Raw genomic sequence first — 27,004 nt, 5'->3', positions numbered from 1 at the left:
TGGCCATCAAAAGAAATTTTATTAATAAAAGGAAGAGATACACCAAAATGCTTCAGGGAATTGCATCATTGTCAATACAATGCATCCCAACTAAGTTGGCACTCAAAACATGAACAATCATGTGCAGTCCCAAAGCCACCAACAAGAGTTAGAAAGATTCCAACTCACTTACAAAACAAGTACAAACAAAAAAGGTTCAGAACTAGCTTCCACCTCGTAAACAAACTCTAATCTACGTAATGTTAAACAAAAAAAAAAAAATCATGAATAAAGAACTGGAGATCCTTTGAAGAAGCTTTCAACCAAATTGCAATTCTGATTATAAGAAGGTCACTCAATTCACCCAAATCTGGTTGTACATCATTGAAAATACACGTATTTCTATGCTTCCAAATTGACCACAAGGCTGTTAAAGGGATGGCACTCTAGATCATCTTTTTGACTTTCTTCAATCGGAACCTTGCCGACCAAAACAACACACCTTCAATTGATCCAAGCATCGCCTAATGAGTACCCCATCATTTCTATGAATGGTGTGGATCAATACTCTAAAATTAACAAATAATTTTTCCTATGATAGGGATGAGACTTCATTTGGTTTGAGGAAAGAAAGTTATTTCTTGAATATTTAAGTAAAAAATATTTTAATTGTTTATTTTCAAATTTATTTAGTTAGAAGTTGAAAACATAAATAAATTTTCACTGGATGCATCCTTTTTGCTCATGCTAAACAATATATTTTTTTAAACTTTGTTTTGTCTTTAATAAATTTTAAAAATATGTACTATTTTTTTTTTTTTACTTTTCAAGTCTATTTAGTTTAGGATAATCCACAAAATAAAAATTCCAAATTCAAACAAAGTTGGAGAAATTAAAAAACGATCATTCATCAAAATTTCATAGTACCTTAAGGACAACCCAAAATATTTTTATAGAAAACACTATGGTGCAAACCCACCTTATAACTAGAGAAAAATGTCTTACCTTCAATTTTCTGAGTCATAACTAAAAAAAGAAAAAATGTCATAACTAAATACAACATGATACATAATTAAAGAACTCATGAGTCATAACTAAAAAGGAAAATGACATAACTAGGGGTGCATCTGGTACACCCTTTTTAAAGGGGTGTATATTAGAATTTCCCTTATTTTTATAGTAGAAGTTCCTAAGATTTGAAATTTTAGAAGGCTAAAAGCAAACTTTAACATATATATAGTAAAAAATACCCTTAGAGCATTTCCAATGCTAATAGGCATTTTACCTATCTAAATATTACTATAAAGTATACATTTTATTTTTTCTATTAACTATTTCATGTTTCTACTCCGACTATGCTATTTATTTTAGCTATTCATCCAAATACTATTAATTTTAAAGAATATCACATCAACAACAAAGATGGGGTGAAATGATCCTAATGATTAAATAAATTTTGCCTAACCTTTGACCATGCCTGTGAATGCTACACCACTATGATGACAGTGTGTTCATGATCTTCTTCGTCCTCGTCGAGGTTTGCAAACATTGGTCCCATTGGACTTGTGTTCGACCTCATCAACGACAAGTCTTCGTTTCAGCGGTTTCAATGACGGACCTTCATAGTCATCTTCCAATCTTTTGTTCTTAGCTCTCCAGTGCCATGAAATCATAGCAACTCAACGTTCTAGTTGGTGTTCATGACGCACAAGAACAAGAAAAATGAAGAAAAAGAGAAAGAATATGAAGAAGCAATAAAGAACAAAGTCGAAACGTAAGATGATTTCATTGCCTTTTTATTCATTTGCAATGAAATTACAATCAGTTATAATCTCTCTCTCTCTCTCTCTCGCTCTCTCTCTCTACCATTTATCATATTCAGAGAAATTTCACTAACTCAATTCAATGAAGTTTTTTTGAGTTTATTTCAATTTCACTAATTTTACCCAGTGACGATTTACTGACTTTTATTCAATTGCAGTAAAATTTCAATATGTGATAGTCAATCTAGGTCTCTACTGTCTCTTCTAGTTGGCGAAATTTCGTTGAGTAGAACCAGAGAAATTTTTCTAAAGTTAAGTAAAATTTCATTAACTTCATTAAATTTCATAGATTTTCACTAATTTTATGTAACGCCCACCCCCCCTCCCAAAAAAAAAAAAAATAAATTCAATGGATATAATAATAACCAAGGCTCTTCAGAGATACCAGAGTTATCCCCAACACATTTCATTACATGATCTCAATGTTTATACAAAATAATCCCACATGCGGTTAGGGGCTTACAAAGTCCAAAGCTTAAGCCCGGTTACACAAAAGATGGTTTCTCGAACCCATACATATATAGCCCTTAGCTTACAAAAAATATGGCCACGACAAAATAGAGCCTCGTGCTTTCAATACATGCATCCACACCTTAATTTGGTAGATTTACCACGTCTTTCCTGCACCAAAATCCCATAGGGATAAGCATAAAGCCCAGTAGAGAAATCTTAAAAGAGTATATACATTTTATACAGGCTTCGCAAAAGGAAATGCACTTGCCATGCTATGTTTTCTTGAAAAAAAGATCACATTTTCACCTTTTGAAATCATCATGCTCAATGATAAATTAAAATTTCATCACTTCAAAATTTATCCATTTAATCCAACGGCGCAGTAAATAAGACTCAAGTAATCTTTAGGTTGGTGTCTGCAAGTAAGCATAACTAGCACTACCAAAAACCCACTTTACCGGTTGCTAACCAAAAGAGAAGTGGTTCCTCCTCCGCATGTGTTTTTAGTCTTTCACCCCAGACACTGAGGATAACTTAATCAATTTCATCTACACCTCCTATCCGGACTTACCAACGTATTTACCCCAAAACAATTCCATGAAAACTTATTCCACAACATGCTTTTCTCAATGCAAAAGTTTTCAAATCCAATAATTAAATTTACTATAATTAAATGAATTGAGATGAAAATGCAACAAACATCAATGCAATGCAATATCCTTTCCATTAACAATTCTATCTCATGATTTAACCATGAAGATCCATATCACTAATTTTCTCATTTCCAAGGTGATTTCACAAGAGAACCATCTATCTAACCAAGTTCTTCAAAAATAACAATGTTTCCACATTTCTCTTATTCTCAACACATTAGTCATTTTAAGACTAAAACAACATTTGAACAACTTCCAATATCATTCATTTTCCTTTTTCATGAAACTCATCATCATAAATAAGAAATTTCATCATCCTTTACTCTTTTGGCACACAAAATAGTATTTAGACAATGTCAACCATATATTCTCAACATATTTTGAAAACCCCCCAAGTTCTAGGTTTTTTCCCACCACAATAACACACACACACAAATCACTTGCAAGAATTTCTTCAAAAACAACTCTTCCTCAATCAATGTAGTTCAAGTCCTCAAGAAATTATTTCAAAAGAGACATGAAAGCAAATCTACTCCCAAACTACCCACATTGTTGAGCCAAACATCAAGTTTCAAGATTCAAAAGAGAAACTCCGAAAATTTAATCAAAATCTTGCAATATATATATATATATATAATTCTAAGAAGTCCCCTACCTCAAGTTTGGAGAAGAAAATGAGATGAAACGCTTAAAATCGACGGTGTTGAAACATGATCTTCACCGCACCCAACGAAGCCCTCGGTTAGCTCTCCAACTTTGATGAAGGAGCTTGGGTTAAAATGCAATGGATCTAAAGAGATCAAAAGTTTTAAGAGGTTTGGTGTAGGAAATGTAGAGAGAAGGAAGAGGAAATGATTTTTATAGAGAGAGAGAAAGAGATGTGTAAAAAGTGATACACACACAGCCTAAAAAGAGAGAAAAGTTGAATTTTTCGGACTCAGCGTTTCCCGCACGTGCGAGACCTATCCCTGCATGTGCCGCACTCACCCCCTCACGTGCGGCGCTTCCCCCGCAACTCCTTCCGCACCTTCTCCTTCACGTGCCTTTTATGCAGTAGGCAACCCAAGACTCTCATGTTTTCCGCATGTGTGGCCTCGCTCCCTGCACGTGTGGCCAAGTCCCCCGCACATGTGGCCAAGTCCCCCGCACGTGTGGCTCAGCCCTCAGCCCAGAAAAATTCTCAGCTCAACTCCCGACACTCCGGGCCCAACCTCACACTCTCCGGAACAAGTGAAAATCAACACCGGAATAAACAAAAACAAGAATTTTTGAGAAAAACTTCCAAACACCACAAACCCAAACGATTAACAAGGATCCAAGTGAAACCTGACACTCTAAAAAGGCAGACCCAAAATTAAACGAAGAAGAACGAGGCGAATAATACACCCCAGTCATCATATTTTACTTAATAAAATTTCACTCAGGTCTTATTCCGAGAAATTTCACAATCTAGGAATGTCAAACTTAATTAGTAAAAAAATTCATCACATTATTTTTTTTAAAAAAATTTATATCCATGATTGGTGTTGTTTGAAATGGTCACCAGCAATTGACAATAGTTATCGAAAAATTATTGCGGATGATCAGAGGTTGTCACTGACAGTCAAAGGTGGCATGGTAATGAAATTATACTAAAGGTAGTTTTATCTATAAAAAAATTAAAATAAATAAAATAAAACTTAGTATCCTTAAACTACAAATTATATTTTAGTTGTCATTAAATTAATAAAATATTTTGACTCACGAGCTCAATTTAAAAAAAAATTAAAAAAATTAAAAAATTATTATTAGAAGGGAGAATTACATCCCAGTGGGACATATCTTTCTTTTTTTTTTCTTTTTTTTTACATAAACATGGCGGGGTTTTTCATTTGCACTCCATCATAGAATCACTTGCATCACATATATTTTTATAATTTTTTTTTTTTGGTCTCACTGTATTGTAATTCCCTCTTATTAAAAAGCCTATCCCAAACTAAAGTGCAATTAACTTTCCTACAATTTTTTGTAAATATGTAACTTTGAATTCTGTCATCCAAGTACGACATAAACCTCTATAATTAGGTCTGGGAAATAATCTCATGCTACTCAATCATTAAGTTTAGTGACACCAATTAAGTTACACTCTATAAATGTTCACAAAATGATATTGGTAAAGTTGTTGATTCTATTAAGAGTAATGTTATATAGATAGGAAAATTATATAAAAAACGAGTTCAAATTTAATAAAGTTAAAAATATTAATTTTATGGGTGAAATTGGTGTGTTGTGAGACTAATGTATACCTATCTCATTGATCTGAATTAGTCATCTCATATGATAAGCTGAAAAGAATATCAATAGAAAAAATTAGATTGATTAGTCATAAGTAATCACATTATTAAATCATATAATATATGAGAGGGTAATTTTGGTGAAAATTGGGCCGAGCTATGAGATGGACTTTATGGCCCAAAGTACGAAGGGCTGGGTAAAAAGGTCGAAAAGTTACTCCGGCCCAAGAATTGTAAAGTTACTCCGGTCCGGGCAACTTGGAGTTAGGCCGGTCTCAGAGTTAGTCCGGTTATGACGTATTCTGGGTAGATCGGTCGGAACCTTGCTATTCGGTAGCTCGGTCCAAACACACCATGGGTTGAACAGGAGAGAACCATGATAAGGAGGAGTAAGAGGAAGAACCGAACTGAGGATAGTTCGGCCTACTCTGTGGCTCAGCATAGCCAGTATTATTTCGGTCAGATGGTAGTTCGGCCATGGTAAAAACCATCTCACTTGGTTTAAGTAGTGAGGGGGGTGTTGAAGGATAAGCATTATCTTTCAAGAGTATGAATCCTAGGAGGACTCTGCATGGAGGAGTAGGAGTCCTACTAGGATTGTGCCACACAAAACCTATAAAAGCTCACAAATATCACCTTTGGGGAGGTAACACACAACTTTGCTTTTTGAATACACAGAGCTTTTGTCTATTTGTCAAGCTTACTGACTTAGGCATCGGAGAGGTTTCCGGCACACACCCGCCGGCTAGCTCACGTTTGTGTTTTCAGGTGATAAAGCGACGTCGTACGGAGGAGCACGGATTTGATCAACAGGATTATACGAGAAGGTTTATTTCTTTCCCGTACAATTGGCGCCGTCTGTGGGAATAACAGACAGAACAAAACCTCTTGATAAAAGCTTCTCCCCTTTACGATCAATGGCACACATTGAAGAATTGCCGCAGTCCGCCGTCAACGGGCTAACTCCAGATGGGGGCGCAAGGCGTGAAGGATTACCCTCTGTCCCTCCCATGTTGGACTTGGAGCCCCAACAACATAACACCAGGAGGGATACTAGGGGGAGACAGACTAACAGCCCCTGTCGCTCTTATTCGCAAAGTCCTGATAGGCAAAGGCGGAGGATTGACCCTCAAGCTCTGGAAGATCGCGTGAAAGAGCAAGATGAATTAATAAGAAAGATGGCGGCGAACATGGAGGCCTTGAAACGCCAGATGAAGAAAAAAGAAGTGGCGACAGGAGAGGGGCGCAAAAACAAGACGCCCCCTCGCCACTCAGAAAATTGTAGCAGGAATAGCACACCCTCGCAAGGAGAGAGTAGAAGCCTCAGGACAGGCGACACTCAATCCTGGTCTTCCAAAACTCGTCACTCCAGGTCTGAGAGGACGCGATCTGAAAGATCATACACTGAAGGAAGCACGTATTGGCCCTCGCATTCGCACCAAACCAGATCTAGACAGACGGAGTTACCCAGATCATCCGACTTACGAACCGTGCTCGAAGAAAAAGCACGATGCAAGGAGGATGCCAGGGCGCGGGATCCGCACAGAGTTTCTGCTTTACAACGGTTGGCTCCTCGGACGCATGGAAGTGTCGAGGTTGGAATGCCAATACCGCGCCCTGCCTACGAACCAACGAACAAAGCATTAGCAAGGCTGCAGACTTCACCGTTTGTTCCGGCGATTGAAAACGCGCCCCTACCATCAGGCTTCCTTCAACCAAAATTCACTACATATGAAGGGAAGACGGATCCCTACTCACACTTGAGCCACTTTCGCCAAGTCATGGCTGTATACAGGCGAAACGAGGCCTTAATGTGCATACTCTTCCCGTCAAGCCTTGGCGACCTAGGCTTGACTTGGTTTGAAAAACTTCCAGAAGGCAGCATAGCCTCCTGGGCACAATTGGCAGAGGCGTTTGTAACAAGGTTCCGAACAAACACTAAAACCCCGGTGGAGATCGACCAGCTACTCTCCATCGACATGGGCGATAAAGAGACTCTAAGATCCTACAACAGTCGCTACTGGGAGACATTCAATCAGATTGGGGACTGCCCCACCAATCTCGCCATCGCACAGTATAAAAGAGGCCTTCCAGTCGGGAACAGACTAAGGGACTCGATCACCATGACGCCACCCCTCACCATGGAAGCCCTGATGGAAAGAGTGTATCAGCACATCAGGGTAGAAGAGGATGGCGCACGTGCCAAAGCAAAGTCTGGTGCGACCACAGTACCAGAAAAGAAGACCTCAGCAAAGGTCAACACGGTAGATCGAAATAACAGAAACGGGCGTGGCAGACGAGATAACGGAGAAGACCCAGATAAAAGATGGTTGAGAATCCGCACTGCCATAACCACGGTGTTCAAGAAACCGATATATCGGATTCTTAGCGAAATAAGATATGAGCCTTTCGTCAATTGGCCAACCAAATTAGGGGAAGCGCAGAAGGACTATGACGAAAGATCACGGTGCACCTTCCATAAAGAAAAAGGACACCGCACTGAGAATTACACACCGTTGAGACAACACCTGGAAGAGTTGGTGGCAGCAGGCCACTTGGACAAATACATTGAAGGAGGGACGCAGCCAGCCCTCCAGGACCATAATAACCACCCTAACAGAATGCCAATTAACGCCCCGCCACAAGGCATTATCAATGTGATACATGGAGTCTTTGAACCTGAGCGTATATGCGAGCTCAGGGGATCAATCAAAAAGGCTGAGCACTTTAGAGAGGTGCTAAGTGCCCAACCTGCCATCAAGAAGGGGAAGACAGAGGCAACAAACGTCATGTCTTTTTCGGATAAAGACTTGGATCGAATATACTGCCCTCACAATGATGCCCTAGTCGTCACTCTCCGAGTCAAGGATTTTGACGTCAAGCAGATTCTGATTGACCAGGGCAGTTCATGTGAAATCATGTACTACGAAACATTTAAACAATTAAAGCTACAAGACAAAGACTTGGCGCCTGCTGTATCTCCCCTAATTGGATTCAACTCCATGCCAGAATGGCCCGTCGGTAAGATAATTCTTCCAGTCAGAGCAGGAAGCGTGACCAAACAAGTGGAGTTCCGGGTATTGAAAGTCCCCTCCACCTACAACATTATCTTAGACAGAGCATGGCTGCATGCCATGCGATCAGTGGCGTCATCCTACCACCAAGTAATGCGGTTCCCCAATGACACCGGTATAATTGAAGAAGTCTATGGGGATCAGATCATGTCAAAGCAATGCTTCGCCACGGTAAATGGCAGCCGCGCTGCCAAAGGATACGTTCATTCGGTGGAAGAACCTGAAAGTAATGAGCTATTCGCGGATGTCGGCAAAGAGGCCGATCAGAAGGCAGTGGAGGACTTGGTGGAGGTAAAAATAGATGAAAAGAACCCGGATAAGTTCTTCTTGCTTGGCTCGTCGTTGTCCAGCATTGAGAGATTAGAGGTCTTGGAATTCTTGACCTCTAACATCGAAGTGTTCGCCTGGACACCCTACGACATGCCAGGTATTGATCCAAACTTCATCAGTCACCAACTTAATGTCCACCCATCCGCCAGACCAATCATCCAACGAACACGCAGATTGGCACTCCACCATGCCGAAATAGTGGCGGAAGAAGTAGGTAACCTGCTGGAGGCAGGAGCAATTAGAGAAGTGCACTACCCAAGATGGATCTCCAACACAGTCGTAGTGCCAAAGAATGACAAGTGGCGCGTCTGCGTCGACTACAAAACAGTCAACAAGGCGTGCCCTAAAGACAGCTTTCCTCTACCACGGATAGATCAACTGGTGGACCTAACGGCGGGGCACAACCGACTTAGCTTTCTGGATGCATATAGAGGCTATCACCAAATCGCCATGCATGAACCAGACTAGGAGGTCACATCTTTTACAAATCCAAGAGGACTATACTGCTACAAGGTCATGCCCTTTGGCCTAAAGAACACAGGGGCGACATTCCAACGGATGGTCACCAAGATGTTTGAACCATTGTTAGGCAGAACAATCGAGGCTTACATCGACGACATGGTGGTCAAGAGCAAGGATGAGAATGATCATCTCAAGGACCTAGGCGAGATGTTTGAGATCCTAAAGAGGCACAAGTTGCGCCTTAATGCGTCGAAGTGTGCATTCGGAGTAGGATCTGGCAAATTCCTGGGCTTCCTTATGACCAACCGAGGTATAGAAGCAGACCCCTCTCAGATCAAGGCAATCCAGGATTTGGAGAGACCAAACTCAGTCAAAGAAGTGCAGCATCTCACCGGTATGGCGGCTGCGCTCAATCGATTCATAAGCCGGTCATCAGACAGACTACGACCATTCTTTCAAGCTTTAAAGGCTAAGTTTGAGTGGGATGAAGATTGCGACCAAGCTCTGGAAAGCTTGAAGGAATATATGTCTTCCCCACCTCTGCTTGTTACCCCAGTACCTGGTGAAGAACTCTTCTTGTACCTGGCAGTCTCTCAGCACGCAGTTAGCGCAGTGTTAGTTCGTGCAGAAGGAATACAACACTTGCCCATCTTTTATGTCAGCAAGACATTGCTGGGAGCGGAAACAAGGTACTTGCCCTTGGAAAAATTAGCATTGGCCTTAATGATGGCCTCCAGGAAATTGGCACACTACTTTCATGCCCACACCATAGTCGTCCTCACAGCTTTTCCATTAAAAGCTTTGTTTGAGAGGGTGAACTTTTCTGGGCGAATCTTGAAGTGGGCAGTAGAGTTGGGACAATTCGACATCAAGTTCCAACCCAGAACCGCAGTAAAAGCCCAATCTTTGGCAGACTTCGTCGCAGAGTTTACTCCTGGTAGTCATCATATCTGCCTAGTCGACCTAACTGACACAACCGAACTAGTAGGGCTGGGCAACAAACCCACCCACCCGCACAAACCGCCCGACCCTACCCTACCCGCAGTGCTTTGGGCGGTTTCGATGCAGGTAGGCGGGCGGGTGCGGGTCAAGAAATTGGCAAAAGATCGGGTTCGGGTCGAACCCAACCCGCCCGCAACCCGCATCTTTTTTTTTTTTTTTTAAAGAAAAAATAACTAGTTATTATTATTATTTTTTGCATTTTGGATGGATGGAGATAACTAATTATTATTTTTATTTTTACATTTTGGATGAAAGTAAAATTTATTATATGGGCACTTATATACATTATCATGATCTAATGATATTTAAATTAGTGTTACTAGTTTGACTTTTATTTATATATATATAAAAAAAAATCATTATATTCCATTAGTGTAGTAGACACAGTTAAATATGATATTTTGAATTATCATTCTATTATCACATTATTGCATATTAAAAACTAAACAGTGAAGATTAATCCACTATTAAAATTAGTGTTACTAGTTTGACTTTTAAGGGTTTGTTTTTGCATATTTAAATTAGTGTTACTAGTTTGACTTTTAAGGGTTTGTTTTTGCAAGCTAAGGAGGAAGATTAATTACTATCCTCAAGCATGGTTCCATATCATCTTATCTAACATGTTTGTATATCTTGTAATTTAATTTATAACTCTTCTAAAAAAAAAAGTGTTTAGAAAGTAACAAAAAATGTCAAATTTGCTTAAGTAAAAAAAAAAAAAAAAAAAAAAAAAAAACACTAAACCGCAAACCGAACCGCACCCGCCCGCACAAACCGCGAACCGCATCGCGGGCGGTTGCGGGTCCATTTTTCCCCAACCGCATAAGTGCGGGTCGGGTCGGATTTGACCCGCACCCGGCCAAAACCGACCCGCGAGCAGCCCTACGAACTAGGGATGGAAGTTGACGCCGGAATAGCGCAGCCCCTAACAGAAAGCACTCGGTCAGAATCCAAGGCAGACCAGACTAAATACAACAAGGAAGAAACAGACCAAAACTCACCAACAGTCCAATCAGATGGCGAGGGGCAGACAGCAAGCATGGACCTTGAAGAAAACACCATTCTTGACCCCACGACATCATCTGACCCCTCCACTTGCTGGAAGTTGTTCGTTGTAGAGATGTGGAAGCTATTTGTGGATGGAGCATCCAACCGGCATGGTGCAGGATTTGGCATAGTCCTCATCTCTCCAGACGGCCTGGTTGTAGAGCAAGCAATCAACCTTGGCTTCCCAGCATCAAACAACAAAGCGGAGTATGAAGCGCTTCTTGCAGGACTCAAATCAGCATACTACATGAAGGCCACCGAACTAATGGTCTACAGCGACTCACAGTTGGTGGTAAACCAAATTTCTGGCGACTATGAAGCAAAAGATGACAGAATGGCCAAGTATCAAGAATTGGTCAGAACAGAGATCAAGAAGTTTGATGTAGTAAGGATAGAACAAATTGGCAGAGAGGAAAACAGCAGAGCAGATGAACTAGCAGGCTTTGCCTCAATGGCAGATACATCCATCCCTCATCCATTGCTCATCGACTACTTACCAAGACCAAGCATAGAAGACCCCGAAGCAGAAGAGGTATGTTGTGCAGAACTAGGCCCCTCTTGGATGGATCCCATCATCCTGTTCTTAAAAGACGACATCTTACCAGAAGAGAAAAAAGAAGCCAACAGAATAAGAGCGAAGTCGCAGCGATTTTGGCTTTCCCCATCCTTGGCATTATACAAGAAGTCATTCTCAGGACCTTACCTAAAATGTGTTCACCCCAGCAAAGTGGAAGCATTCTTGTTCGAAATACACGATGGGGTGTGCGGAAGCCATCAAGGTGGAAGATCGCTAGCTTACAGGGCCATTTCACAAGGATATTGGTGGCCATACATGCAGGCAGACGCGGAGAAATATGTGAAGAAGTGCGAGAAATGCCAGAAATTCGCACACCAAATACACTAACCAGCTAGAGAACTCCTACCATTAACTAGCCCATGGCCTTTCGCAATGTGGGGCTTGGACAAAGTAGGACCACTTCCAACAGCACCCGGTAACAGGAAGTTCTTTCTCGCAACAACAGACTACTTCACAAAGTGGGTAGAAGCAGAAGCATTGGCATCAATCAAAGAAAAAGATGTGAAGAAGTTCGTTTGGCAGAATATGATCACTCGGTTTGGCATACCAAAAGCCCTAATCTCAAACAATGGCACTCAGTTCGACGGCAGAATCTTCAGAGGCTTTTGTGAAGAGTACAAGATAGAGTTCTACAATTCTACATCGGCATATCCTCAAGCAAATGGCCAAGCAGAAGCATCAAATAAAGTCGTCTTGGATGGACTGAAGAAAAGGTTAGAAAAAGCAAAAGCCAAGTGGGCAGATGAACTTCCTCATGTTTTATGGGCTTACCGCACCACACCTCGGCGATCAACAGGAGAGACACCATTCTCCTTAGCTTACGGAATGGAAGCAGTAATCCCACTGGAAGTTGGCCTCCCCACAATTCGAAGCGAAAATTTTGATCCAGACTTGAATGGAGAAGCAATAGCATTGGAACTCGACCTTGCGGAAGAAAGAAGAGAAAGAGCACTGGTTCACATTGCCTCATACCAGTAAGAGTTAATCAGAAAATACAACAAAACGGTACATCCAAGACAATTGAAGATCGGAGATTGGGTACTGCGCAAAGTGATGGGAAACACCTTGATACCAGGAGATGGCAAGTTAGGGTCAAACTGGGAAGGTCCTTACAAAGTGGTTGGGTTAGCAGGCAAAGGGGCATACCACCTAGAAGACAAGGACGGCAAAGCAATCCCAAGGCCATGGAACACGGCCAATCTCAAGTTATTTTACTTTTAATTTTTTTCCTTCAAACATATGTATTTTTTCTTTCCTCAATAAAACAAAGCGATTCTTTTCAGCATGAGTTGTTCTCTGTAAAAGTTAGCTTTAGTGAAGTTTAGGTACATTGCAAACATATTATTCTAAGTTAGCGGGAAAAAACTAACTTAGAGGTTGGCTGGAATAAACCAACACCCTTCCTAAGCCCAGGATAAGGATCCAGGCTGCAGGACGTTTGATCGGAATAACCAAATAATATTCTAAGTTAGCTGGAAAAACTAACTTAGAGGTTGGCTGGAATAAACCAACACCCTTCCTAAGCCCAGGATAAGGATCCAGGTTGCAGGACGTTTGGTCGGAATAACCAAACATTATTCTAAGTTGGCTGGAAAAACTAACTTAGAGGTTGGCTGGATTAAACCAACTCTTTATACTCTTCAGCCGAAGTAAGGGTATGGCTGAAGAGTGGTTGGCTGGAATAAACCAACTCTTGTTACTCTTCAGCCGAAGTAAGGGTATGGCTGAAAAGTGGTTGGCTGGAATAAACCAACTCTTGTTACTCTTCAGCCGAAGTACGGGTATGGCTGAAGAGTGGTTAGCTGGATTAAACCACCCCTTTGTACTCATCAGCCGAAGTAAGGGTATGGCTGAAGAGTGGTTGGCTAGAATAAACCAACTCTTGTTACTCTTCAGCCGAAGTAAGGGTATGACTGAAGAGTGGTTGGCTGGATTAAACCAACTCTTGTTACTCTTCAGCCGAAGTAAGGGTATGGTTGAAGAGTGGTTGGCTGGATTAAACCAACTCTTTATACTCTTCATCCGAAGTAAGGGTATGACTGAAGAATGGATTCGCTGGCATTTAACTCTTCATACTCCTTAGCAGAACAAATTATGTCGGCTAAAGAGTGGTTGGCTAGTAAGCGTAGTTAGATTGACCAGCTTAAACCAAGATAACAGTTGAAAGTATAAAAGATCGTAGAGAAATCATTACACGTACAAACATACACATCGATCGAAGTAAGAGTTCGAGAAATTTTTCATTCATCAGAAAGCAAATACAAAGGAGGGGCCATAGCCCAGTTACAAAAGCAAAAAGAAAAAGAAAAAGTTACAAAATCAAGAGAAAAGGTCTTCAATCTCGGCATCAATGTCAACTTGAACGCCGGTTGCAAATGGAACATCCGTCTCAGCAGCAACTGGCAGAACGATATCAACCGATGGCTCAACAGTCAGGTCTTCCACCGTTGCCTCCAACCGAGCTGATTGATCGTTGACTTGCGCGTTGACTACCGGAATAACAGTTTGTTCGTTTTCATCGTCTGAATCATTTGAACCAAGCAAGAATTGTTCTTGGACCGAAGCAGCATAGTCCGCAAGCGAGGCCGGAATAAAGTACTGTGGAGCATTGTAGACATCGGTTTCAGGCCCACAGCCGAGCTGCTCCACCGCACTTCTCCAGCCGCACTTGAAGAATAAATCCTTTGCCCCCTCGCATTACGGAATGTATAGGCCCTCCGCTTCTTTGAAACCTTGGACATTGGCATCACTGACTTTCTTCTTGAGTTCCGCTATTTCGGCATCTTTTTTGCCTTCGAGTTTGACCAACTCGCGCAAGTACTTGTCTTTCACCGTTGCCGCAATTTTTTGTTTTTCGGCTTCAGATGAGCCAACAAGTCCGGTCAAGCGACCGTTCTCGAATTGTAGCTCGGCTATCTGCTTTTTGGCGCGCTCAAGCTCGGCCGTATTTGCCTCGGCTTCAGCCATGACCTGCCTCGTCGTTTTCCTGAGCTCCAGCACTTTCTTATGTGCAAGATTGTTCTTCTGAATGGCCTGCAAAAGAGTAGTAACTCTCTTTAGCCGGTCTAACAGTTGGGAAAAGTTAGACAAAGGAAAGGGAAAGCCACTCACCAGGATCATTGACTTTGTTGAAGACCGGATGGCCTTCAGTTCGGTGTTGAGTTGCTTGTTGTGGTGCTCCATATCTTTTGGAAGACACACACTCTTGGCTAGGTTGAAAGCCATTAAGTAGTCCTTCTCAGCAACAACTGAGTCACTTTCCTCAATATTTCGGTTTTGAAAGGAGAGAACTGGAGCCCATTTTGAGGAGTCAGCTCGGTCAGATTGCTCTGATTGAAGGATTGGTTGAGGACTTGGTGGAGGGATGGATTTGTCCTCATCCACAAGTTGTTGTTCGGTCGGGGCAGATCGGGCGCGCTTAGAGGGGCGGGATGAAGAAGGCTGTTGAGAAGGGAGGGCCACAACGGCAGGCTGCGTTTGGCCTGGTGGCGGTACTTCGGGCCTTTTTGTCTCGGTTAGAAGCGCCCTTACTTTGTTCTTTTTGGCCATTTCTTCTTCGGCAGTTAGTGGAATTAGTCTGATTTGTGGTAAGGTTGGGTCCGGCTCTGGTGCGTCTTCAAGAAGAAAATCAGTCACTCTGGCTTTCCGACGACCACTGTATTTGTAGGTCGGCTCGAATTTGAGCAACTTGGCCCAACTACGTTCTGGATACCGTAGTGCGGCGCGCAAAGTTGCTAGGTTTGGGTAGCTGTATAAGGAATGGAGGTGGGCAGAATCTACGAAAGAAGGCAAATGTCAGTTCGGCTGATAGATAAAAAACCGAAATATCAAATAACACGCAAGAAAACCGAAGTAAGTATACCAGGTTCTCCTTTTTTCCAGTTTATAGGTCGGCCAGGAATCTGGGCTTGATGATCCTCAAAGTTCCCAGACACCCAGAAAAAGTCGTCGTCGTTTAAGTCTTTATCCGGTGTGTGTTTTATTATCTTCTCCCGACGACGACGTATTCTCAAATAGTAGACCCACCCATCTTCTTTTGAACCAATGGAGTATTGGTGGAAGATCTCGGCCAGGCCAAGGTTTAGTCCGGCTTGGCGGTTCAGTTCGGCTATTCCCATAATGATGCGGTATGAATTGGTGGATAGTTGGGTAGGGCATAATCTAGTTTGCCTAAGAAACTCGCAAATTAAAGGTTGGACTGGAAATCGTAGTCCGGTTTCAATAATTGACAAGAGGGTGAAGGGGACAAAACCTTCATTATGCATTGTCTACAAAAATTAAAGTTAATGTATTCCATCATCCGTCATACTCTATGACACACCCGATTGATTAGTTTTAGTTCGCCTAATCATCATGCATTGTCTACAACAATCAACACTACCCTCCACCGGTAGCCCAAAGCAATTATTTCTAAGCAGGAAATAAATGCACAAATGGAGAATATATCAACATTCCAATTAGGTGAGCAATAAATAATTTGTCTACACTCTTTAATCCCATACCTTCCCAATTTCAACATTCTCAATTCAATTCCTTGCTTTCTTAAATTAATTATATGCATTAATTAATTAAACCAATTAGGGCAAATTACCATAATTCACAAAACAACCCTAAGGTTCCATTTTCATCAATATCCCAATACTAATCTCATTTCTCTATGCCTAACATGCATATAGGTTTATATATTTAAAACCTCAACTTTTGTAAAATTACACAAAGGCCCAAACTTTCTCAAATTTACCCAACAACCCCCAACATATCAAAATGCTAAAATTTAAAGACAAAACTCATAAGATGGAGTAGGTTATCCCTACCTCGAATGATGGGACGCAACGAAGAAGATGAAGAAACGGAAATGCTCCAAATCCCGAAATTTTCAGATTAAAAGATAGCCCTCGACGATCAACACAACTTTTGTAAAGGCCCAAGGTTAGAAAACAACTCCTACTAGATCAATCCTAAGAGAGAAGTTAGGGTTTTAGTGAGAGGAGCTCTCAAAATACCTTTTTGGAAAAGTAAGAGAGAGAAAAGATGTTGAAAAGTGAACAAAAAAGTCGGATCTCGGCTTTATATAAAAGTCTCCCCGCTCGAGCGTCCAAACCCCCACTCGAGCGTCACTCACAGACTCCCGCTCGAGCGTCAACAATCCCGCTCGAGCGGCGGATACACACTCCCAGAACTTTTACAGAACCAGGTCTCCGCTCAAGCGTCAACTCTCCCGCTCGAGCGTCACACACAACATCCTGCTCGAGCGTCAAAACTCCCGCTCGAGCTCACAACACTGCAGAGGAGATACTGGGAGATGGAAAACTACGCTCGAGCGTCGAAAACCCCGGTCGAGCGGAAAGACGACAGAGAAGGGCCCGCTCGAGCGTCATAATCCCCGCTCGAGCGTGAAGGCCAAGATCTGGGCAACTACTCTTGGTTTCTAAGTTCAACCAACTTGTTTCAAACTCGCCCAACACAACTCAAGACTCGAACACAAAGAGAAAGGAATAGTAAGAGGATAAGACAGCAGCACCCTCACGAAACCGAATCTGGATTACAGTTAAACAATAACAGGGAATACCAGGCTCACTATAGTTATATTGATAAAAGATGTGAAAATTTGATCACAATGGAGGATTCTGTGATAGAATTGAAAATGGACTATATTAATGCATTGCCACTCTATTTTATTATTGTTGCAATTAATTTTGAATCTTGCATTGGAAAAGTATTGTTTGAGAAAGGAAATTGTTTGTGAAACAAGATCTTTTTGGATGATTTTTGGGTAAATACGTTGATAAGTCTAGATAAAGGATGTAGTTAGTATTGGTTAAGTTGGGCTGAGTGTCCATTGTGAAAGACCGAAAACACGCACGGAGGAGGTACCATGTGCCTTCCGGTTAGCAACCGGTAACGTAGGGATTAATAGTGCTTGTTATGCCTACTTGCAGACACCAACTTAGAGATTACCTGAATCGTATTTACCGCCCCTTTTGAACTACATTGAAATCATTGAATTGTTAAATTCTCAAATTGCATTGTGCACAAAGGTTTCAAAAGATATATATATATATATATATATATATTTGAACATGGCATGGCATATACATTCATCTCAGGAGATTGTATAAAATGTATATACTTTGTTAAGATTTTCCTACTGGACTTTGTGCTCACCCTATGAGATTTTGTACGGGAAACGATGTGGTGTGCCCGCCGAGTTAGAGGCGTGGAATATATTTTGAGAGCACAAGACTCTCTTCTTTTGTTGTAATTATTTTTGACAAGCTAAGAGCTTTATATGTATAAGTTTGAAAACTACTTTTGTGTAACCGAGTTTAAACCTTGGAAAATTGTAGCCCTTGAGGGCATTAAATTGTACTTGATGTATTGTGTCACATGCTATAGATTCATATTCTAGGAATGTTGAATGTATAACTGCATGTGGAACATTCTTTTGTAAATCACTGGATTTTAATGAATATCCATGTTGGAGATTTGATGACAATGTACATGTTGAGACTTTATTCCTTATATATATATATATATATATAACATTGAAAGGGTTGATTTGGAATCAAGTTAATGTAATTGGAAGTTAATGAGTATTTATTGTGTTATTTATTCGGAGCGTTACAGTTTTTGACAATTATAGGGGACCTCTTCTGTAGTTTCAATAATTACAGAAACTACCCTTACTTTTTCTAACATTATCAATATCTCTCCCTCCCCCCAGGTAATTTAAGCCAAACAGTGTTAACTTGGTTGTGCAAATGACTATAATACCCCTTACACTTAATACTTTTTAATTGTAATTTACCTATATATTAAATTATCATTTTATCTCTCACAATCATTATTATTATTATTATTATTATTATTATTATTATTATTATTATTATTATTATTTTGTATTTCCTTGACTTTGCATTTTTTTTTCCACTATAAGCTTTGAACATAAGTTTAAAAAAAAAAAAAAAAAAAAATCAGTCATTAATGAAATTAAGAAAGAATATCCATGTTTCTTATTTGAACTAATTTTGAGATTTCATTTAATAAAAATAATTTAAATGAAAGAAACAAAGGGGGAGATATAGATTTCAGATGTAATAAATAACAAATTATTTGAGTATTTTATTATTTTCAAATAATTTATTTCTTCAAGTAAAATTCTATTTTAATTAGATGTAAAAAATGACAAATTTAAATAGTTTATATTCTTAAATGATTTCCTTATCTTTCATTCTCTATCATCTAATTTTAATTTATTGTAACATGATTAGATATTTTTTCATTTTTTATTTATTTTTAAAAAATTTATTATTAAGGTGAGAAATATATATTGACTTATTTTTTTAATGATAATTAAAATTTGAGAATAATATAGGATTGTGAAAAGATAAAATGATAATTTTTTTTTTAAATATATATTTATGAGGTAACATTTGGTAATTTTTATAAGTCAATTTTTTTATTATAAATATAAAATCTTATTATGTTTATTTTTCTTTAAAAAAAATTAATACACAAATACGTTTACAAAACAAAAGAAAAATTCATATTTCATAAGTTGCTATGATATTGGGTGATGCTAGCTAACATTGATGAAAGAGAAGGAAAAAAAAATGATGAAAAAAAATTGCAAAAAAAGAGTAGAGGAGAGAACAAATAATAATAATAAATTATATGGTGTTGCTATTTGCTGCATTGACATGAAAAAATGAATTAGAAAATGAATAGAAAGAAATAAAATAAAGAAAATGGAAAGAGAGGGATCATTTCTCCAAATATATATTTTTCATACCCCCAAAAAAAATCAAATACCTATATGCATTTTTAAATTTTTATTCAAACTCTAATTTCTCAAAATAATTATTATAAAATTGGTGGTCTTTTTTAAAAAATAAAACATCTTTTATACTTTGTTTCGTAATTTTCAAATAAATGATTGTATTTAATCTAGTATAAAGTTTAATGGTGATCAATTTATTAGCTCTTTTTTTTTTTTTTTTTTTTTCAGATAAGGTAATGTTTGGTTATTCTACTATATATGCTTGTCTTAACAATTTAGAATTTTTTAAAATATTATATAGAATTTAATAATTTTGTTTAACATTATTAAAATAATGTATGAGTCTTTATTAATTTTTTTTGTAAAACCTCGGGAATGAGTGAACTTTACTATTTGAATATATAAGGCCAATCTTGGAATTTTTAACTCAGTACATGGCGTCAGCATGACGTCATTAGAATTCTGTTAAATAAATTAATAGAAGATTAACGGTGAGAGAATCTTAATAATAGTTTCAAAAGTAAAGATAATTTTTTTTAATTATTAAAACTATAAAAGAAATTCCTATAATTATCAAAAATTTCAAGGAAAGTGAGTGTAATTTACCCCAAAAAAATATAATAATAAGAAGAAAGAGAAAAGAAAAGATAAAGGAAAGGGGTGGCGGCAGCCCCACGTGGGTTGCCTCTCTATTTATTTATTTATTTATTTTTTATATTCAAATATCATCTATTTATATATATATATATATACATCAATTAAAAATATTTTAATAATATTTTAATATTTTGTAATATAAATAATATAATTTTTCTTATCACAAAATATATTTTTTTGTTTAATAAAACGCACCATAAATTTACATTATAGACATTTATTATAATACAGTATAATAAATAATAACAACTCTCGATGTGGTACCTTCTATTCACATAATTAAAAAGAATTAAACAGTTGAACATGTATTATATGAACCCAAATTAGATTGATTTTAAATTATGGCTCTTGAATTAAATTTTCACCCATAAACCAAACATGCCCCAAATATATACAAAATTAAACCCAATCAGTTTTACCTCAAGTCATGATTTTAACATCAAATCTCAACACAAAATTCTGTTATAAATTAAACTAAACACTATTTAATTTGTGAATTTTTAAAAAATAAATACTCATGCATGAACACTTCATAAAATTTTCATAATGTTTGAGCTATACAACTATTTTTAAAATTTTACAAAAGTAAGATCTTCAACTCAAGAGACACAAATTTCACCTGAACTTGTGTAACAAATTAAAAATTGTGTTTCAATTATCATAAACCCATTTACAAATTATCTTTTAATATAAAAAAATAAAAAAATCACTAATCACGTGGTGCAATAACCATTCAATCAAATTATATAATGATTTTCTAAATATAAAAAAAAAAAAAATCCAGTCATTACAACTATTCACCAAATGAATCCACGGAAATTGAATTGACAATCTGCAACACTATACAAACAGCAATACAAAGTGTATTGTTGTCTTTAGTCTCCCAAAGCACACTATCACCAATTTCCACCCATCAGATTTTGAGAAACAACATATGCTGGCTGCCAATAACTATTGAGTAAATGACTAGTGACACTCTAAAAGTCAAATGTATATACAAATAGCAACCAACACTCAACTATAGTGAGTCAAATGGATCTCAAATTGTCAAATGAAAATGTCATTTTTTTTTTTAACAAATTGCCAAATTAAAATGTCATTTTTGGCCTTATTAACATGTGAGATACAGAGAGAAGGTGCATACATGGCCAAATATTGGCAATTGTAAATTTACGCTTCATTTTTTTGGATAGAAAATATTTTTTTATATTTGGTGGTGATAGTAGTGGTGGTAGAATGAAGGCAGAGGTAGAGGTGGTAGCATGATAGTGGGGCGGCGGTGACGGTGATAGCGACGATGATAGTGGTGGTGGCCATGGTGATGATGGTGTGGTGCTGAAGGTGAGAGTGGCGGTGGTAGTATAGTGACATTACTAAGACTGTTCGGAAAATATATTTTGCCTTTTAAAAGTAAAAAAACATTTCATATCTAAATAAGCTTGTTTTTTGTTGATTAAAAAAAAAAAAATCATTGACTTTCGTTTTCTATTATTCCAAACACGAGAAAATACAAACCAAGCAAAAGATTCCAATCCAAGATCTTCAGTATGGGAAACAACATCTTTACTACTTAAATAGCACACAACATATTTATTTTTAAATCAAAATTAAAATTTATATTTTACAGATTTAACAATACACTCATCAAGTAAACACACACCCACTAACATATCTATATATATATATATATTCTAACCTTTGATATTGTATCTGCAACTTCCCCGCATTGTGTAATGCATCAGCTTGACCAAAATTTGCCATGGCTCCAAAAGCAACGCCACTTAGATCAAATTGAAATGCACCGCAACTACATGACACAAATCAAAGATTGTTACAATTACTGAATTCCCTGAGCATATTGGATTTCACATACATGTCACCGAAATATATTTTGAAAACCATATATATGCTTATTAGATAGCTTAAATTAATGTATGAAAACAATGAAAAAAAAAATGAAAACAATGAAAACATTTTTAATGTTTCTCAATTTTAATGGGGAATGATTCTCTCCCGTCCACAGTTTTACTAGAGGGGTGTTGTTGGGGTTTATAGAGCCACCGCATATCCCATTTTGATAATTTAAAAAAAAAAAAATTAGATTCATTATATTTATACTATATGATTTCATTATATTTGTTTAAAAAAACAAATCACAAGTCTAATTTTGAAATTGTCCATTCATTTTTTCAAAGACTAATATGAAAAAATATATATGGATATAAATATGGCATTAATCTAAATTTTATCCTAAATGATCTACACAAAAAAAAAAAAAAAAAAAAAAATTACAAATTGTACGATTCAGATTATCAAAATAAGACCTATAATGTATCTTATGAACTGATTATCACACTTCTATTTCAACAGTAAATTAGATAGAACTCTTTCCCATATTAATAATAGAAAGCAAAAACATAAAAGAGGGCTTGTTTTCTTCAAATTTTAAGAGAGACCTGTGTAATTTACTCTAAACTGTACAACCAAAAACATATTTGTTTTATTCATTATTTGAGATGAGGGGTAGAGAGGAATATAGGTGTCTAGTTGTATAGGGTGAGCTGTCTTGTAAGTATGAATAAGAAACGATAAAATTTCACTATTGCTAATTTGCGAATATTGTCTCCAATTAAACCATATGAACTGAAATAAGAAACGATAAATGGTTGCAACTAACAATTTAGGAATGAAGTAAAAAAACGTGACTATAGTTTACTGTATAACAAAATATAAAAATTAAAAAAAAAAAAATTCATTGAATATAACAAAATATGAAAATGTATTGAATTTTAATATATATATATATATATTTATTTTTTTTGTAATTGGTGAATTTTTTATTTTTTGTTTCGCAAATATTATACTTTTTCAGTGTATCTAAATTAGATGTATTTCAGAAATAAAAAATTTGCGTAAAATATTAAAAATATTCACTAAAAAGGAAAACAAAACAAAACAAAAAATATTCAACTTTTTGAAAAGTGAATTAAACCAAACAAGGTAAACATATTATTTTTTCATCCATATAAATAATGTTACTGATAAAAATAAGCTAAGTGTTAACCCACTATAATTAGGAGAGGTTGGTGTAAATTTACCGAACCAAGCACTCATTTTCTTATTCATTATTTGAAGTAGAGTGAAAGATGGGTGTTTGGTTGTCCAAATTGTAAAATTATTTTTTTAACCATTAGATTAGATTTTTAGCATTAATGATTTGGACAAATTGTCTCCAATCGGATTATATGAACTAAAATCATGAACAATAAAGACTAAATAGATGCAGTTAATAATTTAAAAATGAAGTAGAAAAAGTGACTATAGTTTAGAGTATAAAAGTAAATTTTAAAAAAATATATATATATATTAAAAAAGTGTCCAAGTCTTGTACCTTTTTCAATTGCAGCTACTGGAATCAATAACAAACCTTTATTTTCACTACTCATTTATTACGACCATGATTTTATTTTTAATTTTTCGTATGATGATTTCCAATCAAGTGCTTTGTATAAACATCAAAGGAAATAAACTAGCTTTATTATGTATGATATAAATAAACTGCTAAGAAACTACAAATAGACTAGATAAAAACCATAACCAAGCCATAGTTTTTCATGTTCAAGCAAAAGATTGCAGAAATTCATTGTAATACTTACCAAAGGACACCACTTGCATTGGCTAATTTCACCTTCCTCTGTTCCTGTGAGCATGCTTTTTAAATCTCTTTCTGCTTTCGTTTCGTTCACCTTCAATGATCCTCACAAGCCATTGAGGTTTTCCTCTAGAGAACATAAGATATCCCATAACAAGTCCCCACACCAGCCCACATATATAACCCGATAATATGACTTCCCAGTTGAATCCACTTGAAGTATTGTCTTCTTGTTGAAACATCAAGGGTGGTGATTGTGGTGTACTTGGATTGCATGCATTTGACAATGGAGGTCCACATAATGCCAAGTTGTCAGTGTAGGAACCATTTAAAAATGTATCAAATTGGTTGCCTTGTGGTATTGGTCCTATTAGTTGATTCTGCGAAAGGTTTAAGACTTCAAGGGATTTCAAATTCCTTAGTTGTTGAGGTATCTCCCCATTGAGTTTGTTGGAAGAGAGGTCTAACCATTCGAGCGTTGTCAAATTAGCAAGAGATGTTGGTATATGACCTGTAAGCCTATTGTGTGACAAGTTGAGCCCTCGGATTGAATTTAACTTTCCAATGATCTGTGGAATCTGACCTTCGAATTTGTTTTTCGATAAATCAATTGCAGTGAAAATGGTTAGGACTTTTTCCATTTCTATGGTTGATCCTTTGATTACTATAGTCAAACGATAGTAATATGTGCCAGGACCGCTTAAGTATTGCAATTTAAAATTGGCTTCGTCGACATTCATTATAGCATTAAGATTCTTGAAATATTTTTCTGGCAATGGACCAGTAAAATAATTGTCTGACAAATCCATAACTCGCAAATTAAGGAAGGGAAATTTGGCTTTGGAAGTTGGCATGGGTCCATGGAATTTGTTAGATCTCAGTATTAGAACTTGCAACCATTGTAGTTTTTCCAACCAATATGGAAATTTGTCAGAGAACTTGTTACGTCCAAGATCTAGCACCAGTAGACTTTTGCAATTGACTAAAGATTTTGGTACTGCCCCCTCAAATCCATTTCCATTAAGGTTGATAGTTTCAAAGGAATTTCCCTTTACAAATGTATTCGGAATGGTGCTAGAAAAATTATTCTTCCCCAGATCGAGCACAAAGCAACCAGTGCTGAAATTTCCTAAACATTGTGGAATAGCACCATTAAAGCTATTATTAGACAGGACAAGAATTTGAAGGAACTTTGCATGACAGAGCATGTCTAGCTTACCACTGAAGTTATTTGATGAAAGAATGAGACTACTAAGGTACACAAGTTTGAAGGTTGAACTTGGAAAACTACCATGTAGGTTGTTATTGCTCAAATCAACAAAACTTAAATCAGTGGATTTGAACTCTTTTACATGCCCAGTCAATTTGTTATTACGGATGCTTAATTTAATCAATGCTGGTAAGCTGAAGACCCAAGATGGAATTGAACCATTGATTGAGTTGTCATCTAAAGTTAACGACGTTAGATTTGGAAATCCAATTATTTGTGATGGAAGAGGTCCTCTTAGCTGATTATGCGACAAACCTAACTCAACCAGTGATGTTAGGTTTGAAACCAATGATGGGAATGGACCGCTGAAGTTGTTTGAACCAATATGTAAATAAAGTAGACTTTTACTGTTGGGTAAAAAATCCGAAATTATACCTTCGAAATTGTTACCTGAAACTCGCAAGGAGACGAGATTTCCAAGGTTTGAAAGTGAAGATGGGAGCATGCCAGTGAAATTGTTATATTCAATGTCTAAATGAGTCATTTCCGTAAGGTTTCCGAGTGACGTAGGGATGGATCCATAAAATTCACAATCAAAGGCAGCCAACATTTTCAAGGACTTCAAATTCCCAATTGAGTCAGGTAGTTCTCCGGAGAAATTAGTTTGTGCAAGGTGCAAGTACTGGAGAGGACTGCTCGAGTTTATAAACTCGGGAAAATAACCAGTGAGAGCAAGATTATACAATATACTCAGCTCATTCAGATGTGGTAAATGGAATATTCCGTCAGGTAATTTTCCAAGCAATCCACACCCACTAAGATCGAGAAGTGTTAAAGAAGTCAGATTGAGCAAGGAATTGGAAACCACTGAAGATATGTTTACATCTCGAAGATTAAGTTCTCTTACCTTGGTTAAGTTTTGAACAAGTAATTCAAATCCAGGTTGTTCCAACCTCAAACCATCATTGTAAGAGAGATCAAGCGAGACCAATTTGCTCAGAAAGGAGACTTCTATAGGGACTTTGCCAGAAAACCTAGAGGCAGAGAGGTTGAGGTGTGTCAATCTGGTGAATCGACTAAATTCAGATGAGATTGGAGACATACCAAAGTAATTGAAAGCAAGGTTGAGGCTTTGGAGGTGAGGAAAGTAGTAGAAGATGGTGGTATTGGGGTGGATGGTGCCGTTGAGCCAGCTGCAACTGAGGTCGAGGCCAATTACTTGACTTGTGTTGTTGTCACACTCGACCCCATCCCATGAGCAACAATCAGAACCCTCCTTCCACGACTCCATCTTCGGGTAAGAATGAGTAAGGGTATTTTTTGAAGGAAAACCGTATTTAGGATATTTAATGACGGAAAATTGTTGCTTAAATTGGAGCAATGCAGAGGTCTGTTGTTGAGTGCAGAGTTGGGCATGCAAACAAGTAATCTGGAAAAAACAAAGAAACAAAAAGAGGTGAAAGAGTTGATTGTTAGAGACCATCTTTGCTCTTAGATTCAAAAACAAAGGTTGTAATGCTTGCTGACTATTAACAGGGGAGAGGCCAAATGCTTTATAGGCAAATGTGGGTGCAATGGAAAGCCTACAAGCAAGTAAAGTGACTTTGACTAGGTAGTCTTCCTTGATGTCTAAGCTGGACCCCAAAACGTGTTTTTAACTCATCAAGGAAGACTTGACTTCATAAATGTTGATCATAATCAACCGCAATAATGGGTGTTTGAGATTTGTTTATTTGGTGGCTCTGTTTTTGGTTTATTTTTATTTTTATTGAATATTTTTATAAAAAAGAATTTAAAATTTTAACTTGATGGGATGAATCACAAAATTTAAAAATAATTTTAAAAAGTTTAAAAAAGACAAAAATAAAGTCCAAAAAAAGACAAAAAATACTTTGACTAGTCACTCTTCATTGATTTCTACAGAGCTGGACTCCATATCGTGTCTTTCCCTCATCAAGAAAGACTTGACTTCATAAAGTTTGCCACATCTACCTTGTAAATATTTAAAAAGACAATACATTATACATAACAA

The 27,004-nt window shown here is 37.4% G+C and overlaps 1 protein-coding gene across 2 annotated transcripts; it reads right to left on the bottom strand.

Annotated features, from left to right (window-relative positions):
* Nucleotides 1–2,241: 2,241 nt before the first annotated feature.
* On the bottom strand, nucleotides 2,242–26,514 carry LOC145824677 (receptor-like protein Cf-9). Of its 2 annotated transcripts, XR_014366621.1 has the most exons (3): nucleotides 23,767–26,514; nucleotides 21,807–21,917; nucleotides 2,242–2,423 (listed from the first exon to the last, which is right to left on the bottom strand). XR_014366621.1 is itself a non-coding variant. In XM_082925048.1 (2 exons), exon 1 carries the CDS (start codon nucleotides 26,453–26,455, stop codon nucleotides 23,795–23,797), a length of 2,661 nt encoding a protein of 886 aa, XP_082781174.1. In that variant the 5' UTR covers nucleotides 26,456–26,514; the 3' UTR covers nucleotides 21,662–21,917; nucleotides 23,767–23,794. The 2 variants fall into 2 exon arrangements, 1 of the variants encoding a protein (XP_082781174.1); XM_082925048.1 differs by lacking the exon at nucleotides 2,242–2,423 and having other exon boundaries at nucleotides 21,662–21,917.
* Nucleotides 26,515–27,004: the final 490 nt, after the last annotated feature.

This window comes from Camellia sinensis, chromosome 4 (genome assembly GCF_055761805.1).
Source record: "Camellia sinensis isolate YWXY chromosome 4, ASM5576180v1, whole genome shotgun sequence".
NCBI lineage: Eukaryota > Viridiplantae > Streptophyta > Magnoliopsida > Ericales > Theaceae > Camellia > Camellia sinensis.
This window is presented reverse-complemented; position numbering and strand designations above follow the sequence as displayed.